Genomic DNA, 19,046 nt, shown 5'->3' with positions numbered 1-19,046 from the left:
AGAAATCCGCGAACAACTGCTCGCTCGGCACGTTCCAATTTAAAGTTCTCACATGTTTTAATGATCTGGTACATCACTCTTTACTCAGAGGAATCCTGCAGGGATTCCCACATGCATTTTTACATTTAATTAAAAGCAGGTTGTAGTATGTGATGTTTTGAAGTGTGTTACTGATGCACACTATTCTCTGAAATCGAGTTCAATGAATCTGCTTATGGGAGGCTAGTGCCAGGGCTCCAGCTTGAGCCTTGAAAACAATGACAACAACAAAAAACATTAATTCTTAGGAAAGATGTTGTGAAGTAATTTTTTTTGGCAGGGTATAGTTTCCAAAGTCACAATGTACATGCCATCTATTGGATATAACTCGTATATGTATGCAACACAACATTCAGTGGCCTCTGAATCTCACTACTCGTACTGTTGTTGAACAAAAACAATGGGAAAAGCCAAGTTCTGACCAAGATTCAAGGACTGAGAGATGCGTAATCACTGTAATCACAGGCAGACATCTGATAAGATATTTTCTAGAAAGTGGCCATCCAGAAGCAGAGAGAAGAGCTGTTGTCCCGTCTGCGTTAAAAGCGCCCCCCTCTCCTCCTCTGCTCTGCTGTAAAAGCATCAGTTTGACTGGAGGAAGAGAAGTCTGTCTTTCTCAGTCCTCAGGAGAACATCATTTTGTACTGACAACACCGGAAAGCTAAGAGGGCCCCAGGATTGGAGAGACACAGCGAAAAACACTCTGATGGTTTTCTTTTCATTTCTCTGCACTTTCCGGTCTGATAATAATAACTCAAGGTAAATAACTAGAGAAGTAAATAAACTCCAAGCTGCTTCGGTCACGGCCACAGATTCCAAACAAGAATAAGAATTTTATCAGACGACGAGATGTTCAGTGTTGTGAAAATAAATGAGACGCTGTTAGACGCTGAAATAATAAAGAAATTTAGCAGTTTACGCCCCTCTGGTGTACGTGCAGGCCTGTCAAAGCTGAGCTCTCTTTGAAGGGGTTGCAGTGCAGGCAGAGGGAGCTGCTGGTTAGCATCACTGTGAGGCACAGATTCAGACAGACACAGCAGATTAGCTGCAGGGATAAATCAGAAATGAGCTCCAGTAAGTGATTACTAAGTGCAACTGACCTTTATCTTTTCTGTGAAAAGCAAGTCTTTGTCTACTTCTAAGATATTAGATTGCACACATTTTAACTAGTGTAGCTCTAAAACAGCATCTGTCTGGAAAATGCAACCAGACTTTGACTCTCTTCCTTTCTTCCAATCTTCCTCATCATCACTGTCTCCATTCAGTCTAATTCTGTGTCCTCTACTGGCAGCTGTGCTGTATGAACAGCGTTGCCAAAGTATCTAAATAAAACTAGCACTGACTGAAAGCAATAAAAATACAACAGCATATCTCTGTTTGTTTTGCTCAGAGCAAGAGAAGCCTCATTGATGTTCTCAGCGCAGGCTCCTACACATCCGCCTACACACACCTACACACAAACCTACGCACACACTCTCCTCATTCACAAGCACGATTTCTCATATACTGCAGAGCCAGCACAAACCTGCAGGTCAAAGCTTAATGCACAGAGGGCTTTGTGAGTGAGGGCATACAGTATAGCATAAACAGAAAAGGGAAAGTAGATAGGTGCACTAATGTGCATAAAAATATATATTAATACAACTCATTTTGAAAAGTTAAATCTTTGTTTGTGAGATTATTACATAAAGACTGGCAAAATAACAAAATACTGGGGAAACCCGTGGATTTTAATGCAGAAACACTAACACTGACATAGCATTTAATGTTAGCATCCAATGTTACATATGCATTTAGCATATTAGCATTTTAAACTGCTAAGATTAGCAAATTAGCTTTAACCATGACCCAAACTAACATTGAGAGTGAGAAAGTGAAATTTAATAGACAATATACACTCACCTGCCAGTTCATTAGGTACACTGAATGCACTCCAATTATTATTCGTCAGAAACACTTAAGTGTTTAATACAATCAAGTTTAACAGCACCATGCAGTAAATAGCTGATTTACCACATTTCTGACGTTGTTTCAACATAAACTGAACATTATAACAAGGTAGAAGTGACGCTAGCAAGAACGATCAACAGTCACTGAGATCATGTTCATTCAGGGCGTTGTTTTCATTGAACTTCCTCCTCACTAAACTGTGATACACGGAGAGAGAGAGAGAGTAAAAGTGGGATCACAGCAGCAGAGACTGATTGTCATTGCCAGCGCGTTAATGAGGCCAATTAATTATCAAGAATGATGGGAGTCAAATCAAAAGCTGTATGAGTTGAAGCTAGATTTTCACTGTGCACTCACACGCTTCCCCACAGACTCACATACACAAACACAATCTGCTGCAACTGAAGCAAATCACCCCTAACGGGAAGCAGCTTCTATTTGGTCTCAATCACGACAGAGTTACATTACTGACATTACAGAATGACTCGGCAGGTCTTTACTACAAACACATCATCTAAAAGTCAGTAGGCTACTGTTACATCGATTTCTAAGTCTGTAAATAGAAAAACTCTGGTTCTATTTTCAGGTTTGAAATCAAAAACCTGCAAGAGTTCTTCAAGAAAAATGATTCCTTCATTTCCTCTTCATAATTGCTAATCTTTATTCTATGAGTCTCGACACACTTTCACTCAGGTCGTTATTTACAAACTTTGTTTCACGCTAGAGATATCATCCACATATATTCAGATTTGTTTATCAGGGTCGTTAAGGAGGCCCATTCATCCTGCAGCGACAGATCAGCAGTTATTGATTGAACACTGCATTATACATTGAGAACACTGCAAAGCTCAGCTTATTAGATTTGGACCTGTGTACTACACTACATTAACATCTAGTGTCATAGGCTGGATCTCAAGGTTTATAAATTGATTTTCTGGTTCAAATTGATCCAGATATGAGAGATCAGACACTGATTCATAAAATCCTCGAATCAATATTTTAAATATGAGCCATTTCCTGCATCCGCTCAGTAGAAATCTTGCTGTAGTCTCGTGAGACTGGTTTCACGTGACTAAGTTTTCCTAAGAAATCTCATCCTTGTGTTTTCCTGGTAATATGATGTATTGTGTGCACTAAATTGCAGTTTTTTCCTACATATACATACATATACAAATGCAAGAGGAAAGAAATGGAAGAGAAACTGTTACTAACATGTCCACAACAACAACTGTTGACAGGATAAAACCTAATTGGCTTATGAGAGACATATATGACATTAAAGCACTAACAATAATAACCACAACTGTGCACAAGAACCAAACTATAAAGCTATAGTCTATTTTGCCTGAATGAAGATGTGCTGAGGAGGTAAAATAACCAAAATGAAGTTAGGACTTGTTTGCACAGTTCTTTACAAACGCAGTATTTATTTATCTATAATATGTAACCACATCATATATAACCATGCATGAGCGCTACCTTCGGTTCAACCAATGCTTTTTCCACTGCTAGTTTGTATGATCTACTGTTTTTAGAACAGCCCTGCTGCTCGTCGTACCGTCCTATCAGATCAACTGACCTATTAAGAAACTGATTCTGATCAAAAGAACGTTGCCGTCCGGTAAAAGAACCCGTGTGTTCTCGCTCAAAACAGTAAAAGCATTAAAAAACATTTTAGATAACGGCAGACCTTGATCAATTTCCAGGTCATAGGCTGGGACAGGAGGATGGGAGGAAGCAGAATTAACAGAATGGAGAGCACCCCAGGTGAGATAGAGAGAGAAGGGGAAGAGAGAGAAGGGGAGGGATGGAGGGATGACCTTCACATGCGAGCTGTACGAAGAGGGGAGGGAAGAAGAAGAAGAAGGAGGAGGAGGAGAAGGGAGAGGGGATTGAGCAGCTGTTGCCAGGCAACCACCAAAAGCACAGGAAAGAGGAGAGGTTGCTCCAGTTGCTGCCGGCCGCTTGACGTCACGACAAGCCGAGCACGCGGTGTTCAGCGTGATCAACCAAAAAGGCGTCCTCTGCCGGGATGTCCCCTTCACTGACACTCTCACACTGTTACATGTTTCAAACTCCCACCAATCTGTGATAACATGATGGTGTTGATGAAGGGCACGCTATCACTACTGAGTCTAGAGTCAGTTTCACCAGTGACACTCAGACCATTACATTCCTTATATTATTAGGCATAGATGAAGTACTTGTCTAAGCAACTTCTACTGAACTGTAATCCGTTTTTGTGTTGTGCTTCAACACACAGAATTTACCATACTTTCTATTTGTGTTTAACTTCATGAGGGTCTTTGGAAACACTTAAACACCCACGAGGACGCATAAACACTTCATGTAGGGGGAAATATTTTGTTTACAATCCTTGAAAGATTAACAAAAGCTCGCCACACTCTTTGCTGTTATATCCGTCTTTGACCTTACACTGTACGTGTTAAAACACATGTTCATACAAGAACTATCTGCAAATCTGAAATTTCATTAGATAGAAGATAAAAAAAAAACACTAGCAATATAAATATCTACTAAAACAATGGCCTTGTGTGTCTGGTCTATAAATGTTCTTACCATTAAAGAGAGAAACAGACGAACTAATAAAAGAAAGTATGTGAAAATGAGACTAATATCATCCAGCTACCACGGACTCTCTTTGACATTTAAGCAAAACAATTTCATGCAAAGACAAAGTGTACGCTGACTGTACGGAGACACATGTACTCGCAGATGGCGAACGCTATCCCAAAAATATGCAATGTGATTCAAAGAGTTCGTCACAGCAGAGAAGGTTTCTTACCTCGCACACAAAAATAGACCGAAGAGTCTCAGAGGACACCGGCGAAGAGACACAACCAGGACACAACATGCAGTTTGATGGTGAGAGGAAGAATCACAACAAAAACAGGATCGTCATCAGCTCAAATATAAAATGAGGGTAATATCTGACCAGATTCTCACCGGTTGGACAACTGCTACATGAGCAGCCTTCTGGGATTAATCGATTATTTCAGGTGGGTGGAGGAACAGACGGCCTGGGGAAGTTTTCTGCTCGGTCTAACTTCTTCAACATTTACTGAACATTTACTCAGTTGTTTGAAACTAATAGACACCATGTCAAAGAATGCACTGTATGACCACAGTATGTACACTCGCTCCCGTTGCTATCGCTAATTTTTATGTTAATGCTCAAGGTTTTAAAATGAACATATTAGAAATAAGGACAGGTTCACGCTCTGAGTCGTTTGCTGATTTAAGCGTAAAATAATGAAGTTAAAATCATGGTGATTAATGTCTACCAGGCGACTGACTCAATTAATTTAGACATGACAAACAGATTTTCTTTGATTTGAGTCGTTGCAATGTTACCAAGATTTTATTTTAGAAGACTACAGCCCTATTTTTACCTTAAGCAATCATGATTCATCATCAAACCACTTTCTCTGGTTAACCTAATTTGTTTAATGGGTTTTCCATAAAACATCTAACTCATAGTTGACAGCTGACAGTTAGAAGTGACAGTGACAATAACATGCAGCAAGAGTGTCCCGTCTGCAATGAAACCGGTTATGTTGTATGAGCCTCAACCATTAGACTATGGGATGCTCCAAGAAAAAAAAAAAAATCAAACACTAGTCAGCATTGCCATGAAACAAAGCCAAAAAACTGCAAAAAAAAATTGCAAGTTGCTAAGCAACCGCCATAGAGAAGGCTTGTGGGGTGAACATGGCTGCCACGTATGAGTTCAGGAGCTAAACCCTGTCTATCTGCCAACAACTAGACAGCCTGGTGTGACTACAGTCTGCTACCGGAGAGCATGAGCTGGGACGAGTAGAGCAATAGGATTACACTGGCAGAAAATGTTCCCTGCCAACCACCTAACCTTATATTTCTAATTTTAACATGGACCCTAAAACCAAGTCTTCAAACTTAAACAGATTCTTTAAAAGTGGAGACGAAACAATGTTCTTCTTTGGACTAAAATGTTTTTCACAACAACAGATGTTAAAATTACGCCCCAACGTTGCCGTTACTCTTCTGTCCATCACCATATAAAGTCCGCCCACATTATTTAATTAGTAGATCCCAACAGAGTTAATCTAGACCAACTTTCTGCTGCAAAAATGTCTTAGGTTGGGAGAGTCAAGCTGGCTTCCAAACAATACCTTCATCATGAGGGGAAAACAAAGTCATGCACTTAACATTAATCTAATACTTCAGCTTTACACATCAGAGGAGCCACATATGTGATATTTATGGAGCTTAATTTGCACCAACTAAAGCTAAAAGTTCCCCATTTACAAATAACGAGTTTATAATAGAATCCGAAAATCCTCATATTACAAATAAAATATTATCACTTGCAGAAAAACAATGGAAAAGCAGCTACAGCCGACAGTGTCTCTCCTCTGTGTCTTCATTATCTCTCTATAATCCTATAAGCATGTTCAGAAACCTAAGTCTTCCCGTCAGATAAGTATACGACCCATGACTGTACAATGGAAACAACCCGGCGAGCTCCGTCCATGCTGCACTCTCAACATTATATATTATATTATTACGTTTTGACCAGAAAATCAACACTGTAGTGGATTAATTAGCCAACCATTTTATTTGTTCCAAATGTTGGGTCAGGATTAGTGACAAAACATCTTTATTTTCTGGAGGACCCACGTTAAGTGGTTAGACTTGTCCAACCAGAAGTCCAAATACCCATAGAAATTCAGTTTATAATAACGTAAGACAAGGCCACAATTTCTCATATTTAAAGAGCTGGAACCATCAGATCTTTTAATTTTATGTTAGTGTGATTCATCTTCTGTCTTTCAACTAATGATTTTAGTTCTTGTCTCGCCGTGTTAAAGGTAGTTTTACTGTAAGAACAGAGATAACACATAACATAGTGGCTGTGCCTGTTTAAATGGATGCTAAATAAACTGCTCTGTTGACATGCTCCGAACAAAACTTGACAAAGTGGTTCTGCTGCTGTGGAGCAAGTCAGCTGGAAATATAATGCAAGAAGAAGAAGGCTAAGTAATTTTTACTTTACTAACAACCCTGAAGTTACTCAATAGACTATGTCCAAGACGTTTCCACATTTTCAACAATGCCATTTTCCATAAGTAAGGGTGCTGTGGCTTAGTTGGTTAAAGCGCCTGTCTAGTAAACAGGAGATCCTGGGTTCAAATCCCAGCAGTGCCTTTAAGCAAACTTGTTTTTTTTGTTTGTGATCCATAACATCCTCAGAAAGAAAAGCTTTATTCCAACCAGTTAGAAACCATCAGATCAAATGTTTAAATGGCTAGTAGGGGCTAACATTTTCCTATTGAACACCTTATGATCGAGCCATTCTGATACGGTGGAGATGGTTATTTTTACTCTGACTGGGTTATTATCGTTCTGATTATTAGTGGTTTAATTGTAAGTGTGTTGTTCCTTGGCTCCATTCACTTCGTTTCCACTTTTGTCGGCTAATTTTCCGCCTTGTCCATGAGATTTATGATAATAAATGTAGCGTCGCTTCGCTAGAAATAAAGTTTCTCTTTGGCTTTCCTCTGAACAGATGCACCGCCATGATTTGTTTATACCATAGACTCCATCAGATAGAATCACAGCCTGCTAACTAAACAGTCACACGTTTGATTTCCTACAAACAGCCCATATGGGTCCATGTGTCCTGTCAAAACTCCAGCCACTCACTGTTACTCACGAATCATCTGAAGGGTCATCAAGTGCAATATCTAATTTTGTATTGAAACAGGAACCGTGTGAAGGCCGAACACGACAATCACATGAACTGATGAAGTGAATCAGCAGTAGATCAGAAGTAGAAACATAAAGAGACACGTTTAGCTTTGGTATCAGTTACCCTGTCTTCGCTTGGTACTCATTTCAACAATAACTGACAGAACATGGGTCTTGTATCATCTTTTATATATTTCCCACTACTAAAATTAAACTAATCTAAGCATCTAATTAATGCTCATGTTAATTGGGGATCATGGCATTTAATAGGTTGGCCCAAAAGACAACTAAACAATTTAAATCAACTCTGTGGTATTTCAACCTGAGCAAATGTCTCTCAAGTATCACCGTAACAGGCAGAGGCACAACACAACATAAAGGATAACAATTATAAGTGATGCGACTGAGACAACTGCAGAAACGTGGCAGTGAGGTACAGTTCTACTCAGCAGTAATGATTTTACACACCCAGCCTCATGTCAGTGCAGCCAGTCAGAGGTGTGAACACAACTGCCCAAAGACAACCTTGTGCAACTGAGACGTGCAGCTAGGGAACCACTGGCTAACCCAATTACATCTGTGTCGACTGCAGCTTCAGACGTGAGACTGATGCGTTGTATAAATCGCCTTAAAAAGAAGCAGATCATATCGGGACACAGAGCAGGGTAACAGCGCTCCCCTCTCTATTTCAATCCTCTCATTAATGTCTTCGTTACGCTTTGATCGAATAAGTTTAGCGCTTGGGTGCTTAATAGGACTGTTGTCAATTTGACATTGGGTAGTGAAAGGCTGTGCAGGCGGCGATTAGGGATGCCTGTTTGAAGGGAAACAATCATAAGAGGTCCCTTTTCTCTTTAGGACAATATAAATAAATCTTAATATTTGGTAATGTCAGCGAACATAACATGTCAAATTGTTTAATTTTGCTAGCCATTAGCACAATAAGCTAATTGGCATCTAATGTACAGTATATGCCATGTGTTACTCCGTTTGTTCTTCTTTAATTTCTCATCTTTAGACTCAGTGGAAAAATGGAAACCACAGGACATATGCAGACAGGGCGTTAACAATGATAGTTTGTCTAGACGGGGATTTAATACGTCACTGATACCAGACACTAGTGATGGTACCTCATTAAAACCCCATTTCACTAAATGTGGATATTTTTGCTTTGTCTTCAGTGTCATTATATAAATAATGATATGTAGAATTTCTCTAGTGGATCAGTAGGCCACAGTCCATATAAAATCCAAACCAACATGTCCTGCCTCTGTCCTGACGACCTCCTTTCAGCCTGGAAAGATTTAAAACCAGACACTACATGCAAACATCCACGAAAGAGAAACAAATCTGCAACACAGGAGAACTTTGGACGACAAGCAGCACTCACCTTTTCAATTTTGTCCAGCCACTCCTTATTCTGGGCCAGCTCGGCCATGAAAGCCTGGTGCTTCAGCCATTTCTTGTGGAGCTTCTGGGTCTCGTCTCTGCTGCTGTCCCTCGCCATTAGCATCTTCTCATACACCCAGTCCCCCAGCTGGGTGAGAGTGGCAGAGAGAAAGAGAGAGAGGTGTCAATACTGGACTCATACTGTTAGAAATACTGTAACTGTTGCTGTTGTGAGGATGTGGATACACCAAATATCCACACAAACTAACTGCTGCGAAACTGTGTCAAGTTCCCAAATTTGAGACACACACAGACACTATATTATCATAATTCACCCATGTAAGTTTTCATTAGCTTCTGTGAAGTAAACGAACTTAACGAAAAACTAGAGTGTACTGCAGATCAACAGACCAACAGTACAGCGTACAGTGGGAAACACAAGGTCAAACACACAACCATTAATATTTAATGACGCATCGCAGGCGCATGTAGGCAGACACACGTGTACCAACAAGCATGGCGGCAGGAATTCACATGTGCACACAGCACAACAGATCACAGGGTCCACAGCATCAACACACACCCACGCACGCCTCCTCTCTCCATCAGAGAGTAAAACCTGCACATTCTGCACATTTTGCATGAGGCAAACACAAAGTGAGAACACCTTAGCGTCACCAAAATATTCAGGTCAGCATCAGCGCCCTCGTCCCTCCTCCAGCAGCAGCCTCGTACCTGCATGCAATATTTCCACCTGCACCTCCTTCCCTCTCTCCATACCCAACTGTACAGGAAACGATCTGTTTACCGGCAGCGTTTAACGGGAACAGCCCACAGGGTTGTGGCAGCTGCAGGCAGCCGCTGGTATCCGCATCCTCGCTGGTCTGCCGCCACACACATGCAAAGATACTCTTCACCGCAGAGCCAGATAGAGAGAAAAATGACAAGGAGAACAAAAAGGAGAGATCCTTCTGATGAGCTGAGCAGAAGGCAGCGAAGCGGAGGTGAGAGGAAAACGCCAGGCAGAAGGGTAAATAACAACAACACAGGAGGAAAGAGACAGACTGGAGACTTCCAGCTGAGGCTGAGCTCTCCTCTCTCTCTCTCTCTCTCTCTCTCTCTCTCTCTTCTTGCCGTGTTGCTGAGGACTCGCTGTACACTCAACCAGGAGAGAGAGGAGGGGCGGGGGCGGATCAGTGACGGGCGAGAGGGAAAGAATAAGGATGACTGAGAGAAGAAGAAGAAGAAGAAGAAAAAAAACCCTCCTCCCCAAAACAATAAAATGGCAGGCAGCCCAGCCGGTGCACAGCCGCCCCTCCCCTGGCCCACACCTTCAGCGAGCAGGCGAGCAAGTGGCTGGTTGGAGGAGAGACAGAGTGGAGGAGAAGGAGGAGAGGGAGGAGCAAAAAGCCTGGGATTGTGATTTTTTGGGGGGCAGGGGATGCAGGCAACGCCTCCAGGCTCACCGGTCACGGCTAATGATGCTGAGCTGGAGAAGGTGGATGGGGGAGGTGGGCTTTAAACTGTGTCAGAGCAGGAGGACGGATGAGTGCGAGGCTCAGAAACAGAAGCTTTTTCGTTATTTCTTTTTTTTTTTTTTTTGCTTTTAACAGACGTAGAAGAAAGCCGGGCTCCGCTAACAGCCGAGCTCACGACTCGTCTACAGCTGCTTTTGTTTTATCTTTCCCCTCCCACTCCAACACACATCTCCCCCCTCTCTCATCCCTCTCTTCCTCTCTGCAGCAGTCCCAGGCAGCTGTACTCTCTGTCTCCAGCTTGCCTGACGCTGCTGCAGTGGTAAAGCAGAGAAAAAAAGGAGAGAGAGAGAGTAACACTGGAAAAGAGAAAGGCTTAACAGTGTGGAAGGAAGAGTCCGGCAGACAAGGACTGGACAGGGCAGTGATTTATCCTCAATGGTGTATCTGTAGTTTGATGGATTTACCGCTCCTCTTTTCTTTAACGCATCAAGGCTACATTTCAGATAAACGCCCCCTCCGTTTGTTTCCTCTTCCCAGAGCTATCACACACAATCACACACTGTACAGGGAGGTTAAGGACACACTGGCCAATGTGAGTAAACACGCCTCGCACCATTCACACACGTACATGCAGAGGCAGGCGACAATGTGTGCACTCATACAGTAAGGACGGCACAGAGGCTTCACGACTGCAGAGGTCACGGAGGGTCGCAGTCTGATTCCCCCCTTGAGACTGTAAATGAATTGAATGAGGGAGGAGAGGAGGAGAGGAGGAGTGTGTGGGAGAGCACTGGGGGCAGCACTGGGGTGAGGATGAAAGGGTGGAGGAGGAAAAGAGGAACAGAAAAGAAGAGGGAGAGGAGGAGAGGACAATGACAGCGGAAAGACAAGGACCCTCAGTCTTACAGTCATCATCACGTCATCAGACGTCATCATCACGTTGGTCTCTAGACATTAAACAGACGACACCTCAAGAAAAAAAGTTGTTGTAAATCCACAGTTGTGTGACAACACTGCAGTAAGAGCTTTAAAAAAGAAAGAGCTGAAAAGAAATCTCCTAATCTATTATTTGAGGAGTTCATGAACTATTTTGATAACTGATAATTTACATATTTTCTCTAGTGTAAATTTGGGGTTTTAGATTTCCGGTCAAACTAAATAATCTTTACTTTGACATCTGGGAAATCATGATTCCCGCTGTCATGATATAAATCCCCATTTGGCTGTCAACAACCTTTAATAATCTTTATACATGTTTTAAGGCTCTGGAACTCAGGAGAAGGTTTGGACTAGGACTCAGAATTTATTTCCGTTTGCCATATATGTAGACAATGTCAAAAAAATAAAAATAGACAAAGAAAAATAAGAGATTGAAGATGACCTTAGAAGGATTTAATTAAGATTCAGGAATAGTGAAACTCTTTAGCATCAAAGAACTTGACATCAACTTAGTGCTGTGGTTTCAACTAAGTCAGTATCAGAATGGGGAATAGAGTTTTATTTAAATGACCTTCACAGACGCATGTTTGTTGATGGGCTGGTCTGACTGTTTCACAAACTGTTCATCTACTGGGATTTTCATACACAACTATCTCTTGGGTTTACATATAAAGGTCTGAAAAAGAAAACACATCTCATGAGCAGCAGGTCTCTGGACAAAAATGCCTTTTTGATGGTGGAGGTCAGAGGAGAATAGCCAGACTAGTCTCAACACGTTGAACCTTGAAGAAGATGAACTACAGCAGCAAAGGTGGTCTGGTCTGGTGAGTCTCAGCAGGGTAAGGTAGGGTCGTGATGAAAGCATGGATCCTTTACTGCCGTCTGCATCATGCGTGCAGCTGGATGTGCAGCCAACAAATCTGCAGTAGCTGCATGAAGCTATCATGTCAATATGGACCAAACTCTCTAAGGAACATTTCCACCACCTTGCTGAAACTATGCCACAAAGAATTAAGGCAGTCCTGAAGACAAATGGGGGTCTACCTCGACACTAGTGAGGTGTTACTAATGAGCTGGCGGGTGAGTGTATATTAGCGTACCTGATAGAGGAAAAGCACCGAACGACTAGAGGATATTTACACAGAGAGACATAGAATGTGTCACATTTATATATATATATATATATATATATATATATATATATATATATATATATATATATATATATATATATATATATATATATATATATATATATATACACACACACACACACACACACACACACACACACACACACACACACACACACACACACTAGACACACACTGTATTTAGCAGTTTTGCCCGTGGGCATACACCTGTTCTTTTCTTGAAACAAACTAGGAAGTGAATCTGGGTAAGAGGCTACAGCATGATCTCAAACCCAGCTCACTCCTTGAGTTCCTTTTTGTCCTCAAGACAAAATAAAGTGGAAAATAAAGGTTTATGTGGGTCTAGTACTTTTCAGTATCATTTACAACAAGCTAAACCAGAGAGATTACTGTGTCAACATTCACTGACAGCCCTTGTTGGTGGCACACAAGGCAACTCTGCAGCATCTTCACAGAGTAAGGAGTATGCCAACACTATAACATTTTATGTTCCATAAATATCAAGGCTTTCTAAATGTTCCTGCACTTAAAACCAGTTTATGGCCCCTGGAATAGAATGATTTTTTTGCTGCACACACCCTTTACTTGATCAGAGTAGCTATGATCATTTTCTGTGAAACAATCTGACTTTGACAGAGAGCAGCAGTGAGCAGAGGGAATCAGGAGGATGCAGCCTGGCTTCAACAGAGGAACACACCCTGACAGCTCAGGTTCACACAGACTGACGCAGTGTCACTCATCCACCGAAGTCCGCACATACACAGGAAGACCTCCTCATGCATACTGTATTTAAGCAGACATGTGAGTAGCTGGACAGATATATGGCTGACACACACTACATACACACATGCACACACACACTCTCATGTACACATGAATTAGTGTTCCTCCTTTGAATAAGTGATGAGGAAGCGTGCTGCTGAATTATTCACGAGAGCCAAAGAGAGAAAGTTGCTGAAACTAAACAAGATTTATTTTGCCCAGAGAGAAGGCAGTGACTCTGCAGAGGGAGACAGAAAACACTGCAGGAGGGAGAAGAGGTGAGCACCGAGCAGCACACGTAAGGAAGGGGTGGACTATAGTTCAACAAAAAATAGCCATTCAACGTATAAAACTGCTGACATGTTTTCGCACAGCACTCACAAAATCATGCCACTGAGGCAGTACAGTACATCATACAGTAGAGGGAGGAAAAGTCCAGCGTTGATTATAAAGAGCAGAGACTGAACTGATAAAATAAACTCAAACATATACTTTACATAGTCACTCAACCAATTAGCCTACATGTGCTCAGGATTTCCCACTAAAATGCTTGTTTTAATATCTACAGATGTAAACCATTATCTTATTATAAGATGCTAAAGACATTGAAGTATATAGGTTTATATCAGCCAATGGAAACTGTTTGTAACAAGTAAATATCTAACTACCTAGCTATCTATGAAAGGGGTGATATTAATGTTTGTTATCAGACCATCCGCTTATTTTCCCCTGTTCTTGGTCTTAAATTGTTTTAATTCATTTCTTCATAAGTCTTAAATGTCATAGCCAACACAAGTGGCCTACATCAGTGGAAGCATTTATACTCGTGCACTGGTGTGTCAGCATCATGCTGTAATTACTCTGCTAAAACTGTATTCAGCACCTAGTGTCTGTGTCACTTGAAAGTGAGCAGCTCATGTTGAAATTAATAAATCTCGATAAGTGGTGAAATCACTGCAGCACAAAAGAGACGTTTGAATAGATGGTGATGGTGGAAGGAGCGAGAACTGTTTGTTCACTGAGAGACGTGGACGAGAAACGCATTTTGGAGTTGTGACACTGAGATGTGTAGTTACATTTCTGTAAAGTTGCACATAAGGCTGTGGTGCAGGCTACAGTGCAGATCCAATGCAGAAGCATAAATCCAACTTTAGTCTCCTACCTCATGACAGTCCTGGAGGAACCTCTGAAGCTCCCACTGGTCGTTGAGTTTTTCCAGCCACTGCTGCGCCAGCTCTCTGTTCTGGTTTCCCCTGAGAGAGTGAGAGATTGAAGCTTTAGTTTCAAACTGCTAATAAATATAAATGAACACAGCTTCAATATATTTATTTGTGTGTGTATCTATGTTTATATTGAGCCTGAATATTTCTGATGAATTATTTAATGGCTGCACCTTTCTTTATGTAAGAATACTGTTAATACATGACCACAGAAAAACAAAAGGAGATACTTTCTGAGTCATGATTCAACATTTGATTTTGCTTGGTAAGCGTAGTTACACAGTGATCGTCGTCGTAATACAATGATTCATCTGTAGCCAGACTGAGAACATAACACATCAAAACTAAAATTATCAACTGACCCCTGACTCACTATCAGAGAGAACTGACGAGTACATACATGGTCGACAACGGATATCTGTGGATAAGAGCAAACAAAACCAGATATTCCTAGTTTATCTAAGACAACCTTAATAAATATACAAAATACATTATAAAATGATTGATTACGGAATCAGAATATCATCCATTAACGCCTTGATGAACTCTGCAGCCGAAATAACGTATGTATTCCTTCAGTGCCAGTTTGTGCACATTCAATACGTACCTAGGAACCTTTTGCAAGCACTAGTTTCTCGTAGGACCAGTCAGAGTGGGAACTACATCCAGTTAATGGAAGCTAACGAATAGGACAAAGTAACGTTTTTAAGTCCTAAGTGAAAAGCTTGAGCTCTGTTTCAAATTGGATTATAATAATTGGTGTTACAGTGTATAGTGTGTAATCTGTCATGTATTTGTACATATCGATTTTGTAATTTCAATAAATTATATCTATACTATGCACTATAGACAAATTAACAATCTTCAATTAATTAAGAATCAGCTTGAAAGCAAAAACAATTTTTTTTTTTTATATAACTGTAAACCAATTCAGGCGTCAAGAGGTTAAAATGACTGTGCTCATTTATTTGTCCCCAGTGGCTGAAAAATAAATGTCCACCGCCTTAATTCATGTAAATTAAATCTAAAAAAAACCCCCAAAACATATGGCTCTCTTCATTGCTATAGTCAAGACACACACACACATGAATAAATACCACAACCCCCCGCCCAAAACACACCCCACCGCTGCAGCTATCACACAGATTTCATGGTCAGGTGTCAAACAGACGAGGCTCTGTTTTGTGTCTTTTGTTCATTTGTACTTGTGAGTCTCTTTTCTTTATTATTCTTTTTTTTTTTGTTGTTGTTGTATTGTGTTGTATTGTGCTGCATTGGGCGTGGACAGCTGCGCAGTTTTTTGTGCTTTAAAATCAGCTCAACGAACACGTATGAGAGTGTAGCGGTACAAGAAGCGTGAAACATTTGGATGGGTTTAATTGTTGATTATTTAATAAAGAAAACTACTGGGCGCTTTTAAAAAGCAGCTATCATCTAAAACTTGGAGTAAATCCTATCAGAATACTTTAACACATCAGTCTAACAGGTCTAATTTTAGAAATTCACAGATTTAGAATATTATTAAATCCTCAAAGACGAATGTGCTGGTTTTTAAGCTGTTGCTTTTATTTAATTAAGGCTATAGAGTGTCTAATTTCTTTATTTTCTCCTTTCCTTTCATTGTTTTCATGTATGTATGTATCCGATACCTGTTGGCGAGGGTGTCGATGCGCTCTCGGATGCGATCAGAGTAGATGTTGCTCTGGCTGATCAGACTTTCTCCAGCTTCGATCACGGCTTTGATCCTGTGCAGGTTCAGCTCCATGGTGGTGGTGAAGTCCTTGTGTTTCTTTATGGCTGCTTCCACTGTTTCTACGGTGGTGGGCAGCTCCACGTGAGCGAGGGCCGACTCCTGGAAGAAGAAGATGAGGAGCAGTGAGGAGGTGTCTTGGTTCAGGAACTTGAAATTGGGTTGTTTTCAATAGTTTTCTGTCAGATTAATCAATTATTAGTTGCAGCATCAGTCAATACTCAAGCACTACAGCATTAATAAACCATCAACATTGTTTTGAAAATGTAAAAATTGTGAGTTTAAAAACAAAACTGCTCAAGTAAACCGCGGCATTAAAAATGTGCCTGGATTCCGGGTAATAAATTAAAACTGAGGCAGAGAGAAAAACAGGGAGAAGCAGACAGAGATCAATGGCCCGGAACATCTTTGATAGTTATTGAAGAAGAAATGCTGCTCTCTCTACATCAACCCCTCCAGGGCTGATAAGGAGAGCTGGTCCCTGGTAAAGATCGGTTAGCAAACCCAAAGAGACGTTCTGGCCAACACACACACACAGAGGGCAGGGTCAGCTCTGCCTGTGACATTTCAGACTAGAAAACAACAACCTCTGAAGGTAATACTGAGATCTAAGAATGCTCTGATCAATCGGATTAGTATCGACTGATATTCCACGTAAATAGTTTAATCTGCGACCTCTATAATGGCCGATCAGAGAAGCTGATTAGATGAAGCTAGAAATGTGAATTTACACAAAATGGGCTCAAGCCCCAGATACACGGTCTGCTCTGTGTTGTCCTAGCCGCTGGACTGGAGCAGCAGAAAGTAGAGGTCGCCGGTCCTCGGACCACTAATTGGCTTCTTATATGATATGTATGATGATGTAAAAAGCAGAGCATCATCACAGGTAAACATTGGAGCCAGTCGTCCCTCAAAGTGGACAGACGCTAGTTTTTTGACCTACTTTAAAGACTAAAATATATTTCCACAAATGTCTTGTTTTCTGTGTTTTAAATCGTCCCACAAGTGAAAATGTGATTTAATGTGTGTACTTTAAACTGCAATTATAATGCACTTATAGTTGAAGCTACTACTTTGCATATAATAATTGTAACTATGAATCTTGTTAAGGCTCACATATTTCATAAAACTATTGCAAAGTTTAAATTAGTTAAAAGCAAAAACACATTTTGCACACGACTATAAATAACATTGTATGTTGTTAACACACTAAAACAGACGTCAGGAGGCTGCCAACGGTTTTTCCTCCCACACTTCCACCAAGAAGCCACAATGTACCGTAGATGTAAGATGATTTACTAGAAGCTGCAGTCCAAAGAGCTCCTACATAACACACACACACAGACACACTGCAATAAGATGCTTGCTGACACAAACACACTCTCCACTGTTCTCTTGTTGGCAGAGCTGTAAGCCAACGCCCAGTCTAGTCTCTAGTTGACACTCTGCTGCAGTCACAAGGCCTCATTAAGCCGGTTTCAGAGAGATAGTGTTCCTGCAGACGCTGTGATATTAATGTGATGTGTTAAAATGATCCTGAACACTGAGGCCGTCATGTAAACTGAATAAAGGACAGAGGCAGTGCGAGATTTATCACGATAAAAGTTCTTTTACACGCCTCATATCTCATCTTTTTATTAGCTCGTGTAGATGGTTGATAAAGAGTGTAACATACTATATGCACAGTATATGTTTTTTATTTCATCCCCAAAACAGTAATGAAGTGAAGCACTATTTGTGCGTCTGACTCTTTTTTTTTCTGATTTTGTGTGCGGTACACGGTACAGCAACTTCTGGTCTGCCTCCATCAGAAGAAAAGATAAGAGGACAAGGAAAATGTAAGCATGGCAAAGAGGATTTGACTCCTTCAGTGGCAGCCAGTCAGTCTCTGAAAAATATCAACTAAAAGCTGCACAAAAGCAGCAGCTGCTTTAATAAAACATAATTAAAGACATGTCTTCTAATGATTAGGTCGCTAAGGTTAAGCTGATTTCCCGTGGTGCATTGAAAATAGGAAAAAAAATTGTAAACTGTTAACACTTAACACGTGCATGAAGTAGATAATGTGAATACACACAAGTTGACCAGAGAAGCTCCTTTTCAACCATCTGCTAATCCTCTGTCTCTCTCACCTGGTTGTTAAGGAAGGACTCGGCCTGTTTGACGTCTCGCAAGAATAAATGAAAAATGTGAGCTTGGACCAGAACTTCTCTCCTGCTTTCCCACATTTCCAGCAGCTTGTTCCAGCCGACATCGAGCTTCTGGAGCCACTGTTGCAGAGCGGCCTGAGGAAGAGGAGCCTCCTCGGACTCCAGCAGCTCGTTCATGGCCTGAAGTCGCTCGTAGTCCTCTTCGTACCTGCGTGAGCGACAGCAGAGACCGGTCCAGTCATTAAGACATTAGATAAAACAGCTTCTTTTTAAAAAAAACTTTTCTTGCCACCTACCGTCCAATCTCTTCCTTGAGGGCAGCGTGCTTGTTGATGAGTTTCTCTGCCTCCTCCAGGTTGTTGGGAAGCTGGTCTGAGGCGGCGGCAGTCTGTGTCTGGACCAACCAGGTGAGGAACGAGTCCAGATCCTAAAAAGACAGGTAACGGAAGATGATTCACATCTCA

General features: G+C 41.1%; 1 protein-coding gene across 1 annotated transcript in view; it reads right to left on the bottom strand.

Moving 5' to 3' along the window:
* The window catches only part of sptbn4b (spectrin, beta, non-erythrocytic 4b), a gene marked incomplete at its 3' end in the record, with an annotated part of 48,280 nt that overhangs the window by 16,312 nt on the left and 12,922 nt on the right, over nucleotides 1-19,046 (bottom strand). Inside the window, exons 20-24 of the mRNA XM_084558422.1 lie at nucleotides 18,879-19,009; nucleotides 18,565-18,790; nucleotides 16,332-16,534; nucleotides 14,625-14,715; nucleotides 9,131-9,277 (exon numbers count right to left, since the gene is read on the bottom strand). Coding sequence (XP_084414548.1) covers nucleotides 9,131-9,277; nucleotides 14,625-14,715; nucleotides 16,332-16,534; nucleotides 18,565-18,790; nucleotides 18,879-19,009 — 798 coding nt within the window. The remainder of the gene's footprint in view (nucleotides 1-9,130; nucleotides 9,278-14,624; nucleotides 14,716-16,331; nucleotides 16,535-18,564; nucleotides 18,791-18,878; nucleotides 19,010-19,046) is intronic.

Source organism: Chelon labrosus, assembly GCF_963514085.1.
Source record: "Chelon labrosus genome assembly, chromosome: 13".
Lineage (NCBI taxonomy): Eukaryota > Metazoa > Chordata > Actinopteri > Mugiliformes > Mugilidae > Chelon > Chelon labrosus.
Note: the sequence above shows the minus strand (reverse complement) of the source record. Positions and strands in the feature narration are given on the sequence as shown.